Source organism: Amphiprion ocellaris, chromosome 19, assembly GCF_022539595.1.
Source record: "Amphiprion ocellaris isolate individual 3 ecotype Okinawa chromosome 19, ASM2253959v1, whole genome shotgun sequence".
Taxonomy (NCBI): Eukaryota; Metazoa; Chordata; class Actinopteri; family Pomacentridae; genus Amphiprion; species Amphiprion ocellaris.
Window position 1 is genome coordinate 17,817,699 of NC_072784.1, and position 8,148 is coordinate 17,825,846.

At 39.8% G+C, this 8,148-nt stretch overlaps 1 protein-coding gene across 1 annotated transcript; it reads left to right on the top strand.

Moving 5' to 3' along the window:
* Nucleotides 1-1,242: 1,242 nt before the first annotated feature.
* mpv17l (MPV17 mitochondrial membrane protein like) lies at nt 1,243-7,271 on the top strand. The gene is made up of 4 exons (XM_023282081.3): nt 1,243-2,076; nt 2,422-2,492; nt 3,695-3,724; nt 4,373-7,271. Exons 1-4 carry the CDS (start codon nt 1,770-1,772, stop codon nt 4,586-4,588), a joined length of 624 nt encoding a protein of 207 aa, XP_023137849.1. The 5' UTR covers nt 1,243-1,769; the 3' UTR covers nt 4,589-7,271.
* Nucleotides 7,272-8,148: the final 877 nt, after the last annotated feature.

The window sequence follows — 8,148 nt, forward strand, 5'->3', positions numbered from 1 at the left end:
TTACATTTTCTACATTGAAATGTCTGAAAAATGTGTTACCAGGGGGAAATTAAGTAACATATCCTTAAACATTAAAAATACGTGAAGCTTTCCAGTGTTTAAACCCAACCTCAAGCTTTGACTAAAATCAGGACTAAAGTGTTTCGAACAATTCTAATTTTTTGTTGTCCTACATTGATAGACTTTTGCATATTTTGTTGACTTAATGTTGTGTAATTGGTGCTCTGTGCTAGTAATAACAGATGTAAAATATGGCTGCTAAATACTCAAAATGTATCGGTCTGTAACAAGTATGGGCTTATTTTTGAATAAGTAGTCTAAAAATGAAGCTTATCACCTGACAAAAATGACCGTCTTTTGCAGAAATATATTCAAAAGGTCAGATATGAGCAACATTTTTTTGTTAAAACTAGGTTAATGTATGATACTGTCTGCAGTTTTTTTTGAACAACAAAGAAGCTTGAAGAAACATCTCATCCCATCAAAAATCAAATACAGTCACAAAAGCAATCTGATCTCCCTTCAGTCTCTTTAAAACGTGCGGAGCTTTGTGCAGCTGTATCTTCTGGAGAGACATCAATGGCACTCTCTGTGGAGAGATGTCCTCCTCTAGTGGTCTAGAATAGATACAGCATTTTACTTTGAAGGTGAATCTGGTTTCGTTCCATCCTTTTACTCAAGGTTTTGCAATGTTGCAAAGTGCAAGACATCTGTTGATTTTTTTTTAAACCCGCCAACTTATTTTGTCTGTAGATATCCACATATGTCCTGGAAATAATTGGGATTTTAAAAATGCATACAAACAGCCTTTAATTTTTTGGCTCTTTGTGCCGATATGATGCACTTCATTAAATAAATCTGAATATACCAGACAATATGTGTTTGACAGTGATGCATGTAGAAGAGTGATGTGGCACCTTTTTAACTCTTTGACGCATGGATTCCCCCAGTAAAGAAAATACAATATTAATTTACGTGAGCCTCCTTCCTCCTAATAATCTGAATCTCTTATGTAAAACCTTTTTTTTTCAACCAGGCTGAGAAAGCAAATTTGAATGGGAAAGACGACGGGGAGAGAGGAGTGGCAGCTTTGCTGCTTTAGATGCCGCTGATCTGATGGTACATGGACTGGCTGAACTCGCCTTGGCTCAGAGCTCTGGGCAGCAAAGTGTTGCTGGTGATGTCAGTGACGCAGTCAGACGCAGCTCTGCGCCTGAGCAGACTTTGACAGTCCTTCAGATTTGCGCTTGACCTGCAGGATTTGTAGTTTGAGAGGCACCTGGATTGACAGGGATCGACACGCCGAGTCAGAGCAGACAGAATGATCTAGATTTATTGTTATCTTCCAGTGAAGACAAGCTGCTCTGTTTCTTTTAGGGCACGATTGGGTGTATTTTACGCACGCGTACCTCCAGGACGCAATACTTTTAGGGAGAAACCCTTTCCAAGTGACAAAAGTGGAGCCATGGTTGGTTTTACGCAGAGCACAAATATGCCGATTAGACTGTCTGAGACACTTTTTTGGCGGAGTCTGCATTTCTTCTGAGATCTGATAATATGTGATATTCCTGCTGCTGGTGGAAACGTATAATCCCTCCCTGATTACCGCTCACAGATGGATTGCGTCCTGTTGGAGAGCCGGGTGACATCAGGGCCTACTCAAATGAATTTAGCCGCTATGCTTGCGTCTTGATTGCTGAACTGAAGCCATTTAGGGCAGACAGTCTTCTGCGCGCCAGCGGTACCTCAGCTTCTCCATCGGTGCCAACATGAGAAGAACTGTACTCAAAGAAGCCGCCAAGCGATTCCCCTGGCTGGCCAATGTGACTTTGTACGGGTGCTTATTCGCCGGAGGTGACCTCGTCCACCAGCTCATGGCTCAGAAGGAGTGCATGGACTGGAAACACACTCGCAATGTTGCCATCGTGGCAATTAGTTTCCATGGAAACTTTAATTACTTCTGGCTACGAGCCTTGGAGAGACGTTTCCCTGGAAAGTCTGCCGGGATGGTTTTCCGCAAACTCCTGCTGGATCAAAGCTTCGCCTCGCCCTTGGCCACCAGTGTCTTCTACACGGGTAAGATGACACATTGATCTTAATACACAACTAATGCACACAAATGACAGTTTAACCTAGGCAATGTGCAAAATGCATTACCTCTGTTGAGAGGAACGTTTTTCTATGAACCAAACATCTACTATTATCTCGTGCCAAAAAATATCTCAAGCCAAGATGAATTGGGTTTATAAATGAAATATAAGAATTGAAGCAATGGGGAGTTAAGGTGGCATCCTATCAATGTTATCTCTCAATCAAACATCATGTAGGCCACGGTAAGGAATCACACTCTACATTGTGCGTAAAGGCGCACAAATGGTTATCGTTCCAAACTCTGCCTAAACGCCTCCTCTGGTCTTGCAGGAGTGAGCTTCTTGGAGGGTAAGGAGGATATATTTGAGGACTGGAGGGAGAAGTTCTTCAACACCTGGAAGGTAAGGAAAGGCATCAGCACCATCAAGCGAAAGAAAGTCACCTTCCCTTCGCACTCGGTGGCTGCAGCTGACAGCTCACAACCAGATTACCACAGATTGTGCCACTGCTGCTTTTGCGCAGTGGCGTGGGAGCAAGGGAGGTAATTCAATCGTGACTACAGCCAGCGGATATAAACGTCAGCGAGGTTCCGGACGTTTATAGGAGCTGAAATCCTGCCAAATGTAAATCGTGGTGTCATGCTGTTTCTAAATTTTTATTTAACTTGTGCGATAAAGTTTTAGATGTATGGTTTCAATAGCATATATCTTGTCCCAAAAATGTTACTTTGTCAGAGATGGAAAGAGGTCTTTTAAAGTCTTTTTACTTTATATATCAATTTTTTCTTTTGCTAAATTTCAGTAGTAAACGTCATATTCACTACATTTTTTTGACAGCTTTATACTAAGCCCATATAATGGTAAACTATGTATTACTGTTCATTACTTGAGACTAGAATAAACTTCCTCCTCCACTATCCACAAGCCATTAAAGGAGGATTAAATCCGTAATTATAATCAGATATTAAATAATGTGACACTGACAGGGGACATTCTGTTGCACAGCAAAAATGAGCCTACTATTTAATATAGGTAAGTACATTTCACTCTGTTTTTACTTAACTTGTGAAAGCAGGACTTTTACTCTTTAACTATAACATTGCTTACTTTCCAGCAATTATCCTTACACACACACACACACACACACACACACACACACACACACACACACACACACACACCACGTATGTGTGTACAACATCTCTGAAGGCTGTATTAGAGATTAAATGATTTGTAGATATTCTGTGGTGCACTGATATGGACATTCCAAGAAATCAATCATCCTAAAAGTACCATTAAATCCAGAACAAAGCCCAACTCACAGCGCAGTTCATCATAAAATGGGATGGGAATGGGATGCTGGAACTATATCATCAAGCAGTTAGGATGAATGAAGTGCCTTTACCCCATAGGGAAACTACACCATCCATTTCCATAACATTGGGTGTGGTATATTTGTTGATAAAAGGAGAGTAATGTTTTCAGTAATATTACTGCATTTCTCATTATGGTCATTTAAGGTAGACAGAGCAGAGATGTACACAGGGGTTGTGAAAGTCCTTTACATATTAAGATCACTCATCGTGTCTTGTTTTCCCTTTCAGACTGGACTCATGTACTGGCCATTCATGCAGGTAAACTTGGAATCAGTTTATTATTAGTCAATAAGGAACAAAAGGAGTTAATCAGTGATTTGGCAGTTGTGCTGTAAATATGGTGAACATTTTCAGTGTGACTAAATGAAAGAGTGCAGTATCTACATTAATATGTCAATTTTAAGTATAAGCCAGTTCTAACTGTTTATGGAGCACTGTGCATTGCTCCTGGTTGAGCTGTATTGACTGCAAATATAAGGATATAATAACAATGGAGCTGTGGATGAAACACAATAACAGGAGCAACAATACAGTAACATACATAAAATGACAATTACTAGTAAATTCAAGAGCTTGTTGTTGAATGTCATAGACTACGTCATTGAATGAATAACACTGAACTTGTTGAGAAAGGCAACAACATGTGCTGAATAAGACCTCATCAGAATTTGGTTAGTCTAATGCTGCATGAAATCTATAGACCCATCATGATTACTGTTTCCTCCCATTATAGAGAAAAAACTTTGGCTTCTCAGTGAGATTCTCAGAACAGAATTTTTTATGGTCTTTGCAAATGGGCAACAAAATGAGTCAATAAACTATTATTACATAATAAATAAATGCAAACGATATCCTGCAACTATGTCCGACCCTCTCCCTGACATCTTATCTCTTGCCTCTTCTTAGTTTCTGAACTTTGCCCTGATGCCATTGCACATGCGAACGGCCTTCATGGGTTGCTGCGCCTTCCTGTGGGCCACCTTCCTGTGCTTCTCACGGCAGAGCGGCGATGGCACTGCCGCTGTGGCTCTGGCGTTTCTCATGGACCCCCGTAAAACTCTGGAGGAGATGCGTGAGGCCCGGCTGGCCCGAAAGAAGCAAAAAGCCCAGAGAGAAAACTAAAGAGAGGAGGAGCACATAGCTTCTGTCATCCAGACATTTGAGCTTTGATAGCAGGACAGTTGGGTTATCTAAAGCTGTTAAACCAGCATCCACAAACTGAAAGCACTGTGGAGAGCTGAAAAGCTGAAGAGTGAATGAAAACTGTGTCACTGATGCAGATTTCAAACACCAGTGCGATTAGTAACACTATTACGTTTGATGATGTGGGCATTTACAAGGCAGGGAGAGTGTAATCCAGTGCTTTTTGACTCTTTTTAACTGTAAGTGTCTGATGCAAGCCCTCTAGAGTTATGAAAATGTAATTCCTGACAGCTGAACAGACCAAAGAAACACAAAATGCAGTATAAGAAGACAGTCTAAAACCACAAACAAGCTGTAGTCTTAAGTGTAATCCATTATATCTAAAGTGTCAGATAAAACAAACAACATACACAGAATTATTCTATTTTAAAAACATCATCTGTAATAGAGCTAAAAAGAATCAATTTTGTCCTGAGGGTGGTGCTGGAGTAACAGTCAGGAGGATCGTTATAATCAAACAAATCCATCCTCAGGCGAGCATGATGGTCCATCAGCTCACAAGATCAGGATATTTGTTGTATAAAAGTGAATATTTTGGCCATAAAGGAGCGGAGGTCAGTGGATTTATAGGATTCACCCTCAGGGAGCTAAATGTAATTATGTATACTACTGTTCAAAAGTTTGGGGTCACCCAGACAATTTCCTGTTTTCCATGAAAACCCACAGTTTTATTCATGTACTAACATAATTCCACAAAGGTTTTCTAATCATCAATTAGCCTTTCAACACCATTAGCTAACACAATGTAGCGTTAGAACACAGGAGTGATGGTTGCTGGAAATGTTCCTCTGTACTCCTATGTAGATATTCCATTAAAAATCAACCGTTTCCAGCTACAATAGTCATTGACCAAATTAACAATGTCTAGACTGTATTTCTGATTAATTTAATTTTTTATTCATTAAAGAAAACAGTTTTTCTTTCAAAAATAAGGACATTTCTAAGTGACTCCAAACTTTTGAACGGTAGTATATATGCAGTAAGGTTTTTACCAACCACATTGTAATTATTGAAGTATTTTTTGTGGACCAACACTAAAATGGCTAAAGTGGAGTTTAGAGCCAAGTGCTCAAGCTTATCACACATTGTTTACAGCTGCAGTGATGTATAAATGATGGCTCTGACTCCACACCTCAAAGGTTTCAGTTGAAACAAGACTGGGCCAGCAGACATAATGGGCATTTCATTTGTGGTAGAAGGCCGTGGCTGGTTGTGCTGATGGCCCTGGTTTGAATAAGCCCATGGTGCATTGTAGCTCCTGAGACCTAAATTAAGGGCTTGCTGTTTCTGCAGTACACCTGTTGTGCCTTTTCTTGGTGACAAATCTGCCCTGACTACAGGTCTATGAGCTTGCTGTGTTTGGCTGACTGGTGGTCGTCATTAGTAATCAGTAAAATGAGATATGTATGTATATAATTTTGTGCGTGTTTTAAATTAATTTGCTTTGGGAAGCACTGATGTAATCAGACTAATGTCTGAAAATATAAATGTTTTGGGATTGTGAATGTGCTCAGTAATCTGCAAAGAGAACTTTGAAAATACTTGATGGTGGTGCTAGAGGAAAGGTCAGTGTGTTCAACAGAAACATATGGAGATAATGAATATCTACATCAGATTTACATTAGTTTTCAGTGGACTTTGCCACAAGTGTTCAAGGAGAGAACTGGCTATGGTGGTGGTGCTTTATGAAAGAAGGAAATAATTTGATGGCATTTACAGCAGTTTTAGATATGTTGAGAGTCTGAGTTGGACAAAGCAAGAGCTCATTATTCAGGAAATATTGGCTTTAATTGCTGTCAGTTAGATGAGAAAATTTGAACACTGCACCCACAAATATACTGTTTTTGCAGCATAATTGCAATAACTGAGCTTAGTTCCCTGCTTCTGGTCTAAGCTACCTGCCCATTGACTGTGGTTTAATATTAGTGAACAACTTCTGTCTAACTCTGTAAGAAGCAAATAATCACATCCCCTGGAAAGTCCAACAGTCAGCTTACCACTCTCAATCAAAAGCACCCATGATGTATTAATGCAAAAGATATGTATCAGTGCATCCCATTTGTGTTGTGTCTCCTGTGTTTGAGATGTGAAGATACGGTATTATAATCCTGTCCTCTTACTTGAACCATCTAATAGGTTGCCATCAGCCCAGATACCTTATTGTGTACCACATCACCTACCTGAGCCAGACTCATTATTCACTCTTGTTTAGATTTAGCGAAGCTTAAACACTTTCATTATTATTTATGAAAGAGATTTGATGATTGTATTACTCGATATACCCATATTATATCAGAAGGTAAAAGCTGAAAAATTGTACTTGATTTGGGCGCAGCCCTCTAGTAGATACATGTTGACTGAAAAACAACACTGAAATAAACCTCAAGAAATGTTAAGCATTTTTCAAAACAGTGTATGAAAGTCCATATTTTGGCAGTATGATGACTGGTTAACAGTACACTGTGACAACTTCAACTATATTGCTGTGCTGGTGCTTTGATATTTTCAGAACAAGGATGCTTCTTTGTTATGGGAATTCTCATATGTTCTTTTGACAAGGGTCCAGACAGTCAACCTGAAACCAATAAACCGATCAAACATCTCCGTCCTATTCTGTTTAGTAGATCCGATTACGACAATGAGCACAGATCTGAATGAGATTTGATGGGGAAATTGTGTCAGAGTTAAGCCATGAACAATGAGATTGTAGCACTGTCAAGGTGTTGAACCAGCTTCTGGAGCAGATTAAGACTGAAATAATTACACATAGACAAACAATGTCTGGCAACTGAAGACCAAGAAACTGTGGCCATACTTGCGTTGTGAGGCTGAACTTGATGAGATAATGTAATGAGATAAATTTAATATCAACATTCTAACCACACTAAACACAAACCACCGCCAACACTAATAGGAAAGTTGTGGGAACAAAGTACTGGATGAATACACATTTTGATCTGATGGTGGTGACTGAGTTAAATATTAGTTTTGCCCAAATTTCATTCATCCAACAGTTTGACATTTCACACAAAGACCACACATGTGACACCATGCCAGCCATTAAGAATTATGGACACTGAGACGCAATTTTCTAAATTGTATCCCTCATCCACTTGTCATATTTATTCACCTTTTAAGATCAACAACGGACCTTTGAATGAAACCTCCTTAGGTCTTGCGCTGGGGTCATCTGCAGCATTTTGCCCTCCCCTGACAATGGGCCTGTGCGAACTTTATGGTGTGGTAAACGGTAGGATTCACCTGTTGGCAATCATGAACGTCAACACAAAGTTTGACAACAATCAGTCCTGTAGTTATTGCGATATTTCAATCTGAGCCAAAGCTGGGGTCCAACCGACGTGGCCATCCTGCTACCAAATGTGTATAATACAATGTTTTGCATAACAAGCTCTATGTAAAACTGCTGGCATCAGCTCCTTGACAAACTACAACACTGAAAGGCTTTTCTCCCATTGATA

Excerpts from the sequence above, each read along its gene's own strand:
- mpv17l (XM_023282081.3), top strand. The coding sequence starts at position 1,770 with ATGAGAAGAACTGTACTCAAAGAAGCCGCCAAGCGATTCCCCTGGCTG. Across the intron at positions 2,493-3,694 it reads AGTTCTTCAACACCTGGAAG|ACTGGACTCATGTACTGGCC; the intron begins GTAAGGAAAGGC and ends TTTCCCTTTCAG. Across the intron at positions 3,725-4,372 it reads TGTACTGGCCATTCATGCAG|TTTCTGAACTTTGCCCTGAT; the intron begins GTAAACTTGGAA and ends GCCTCTTCTTAG.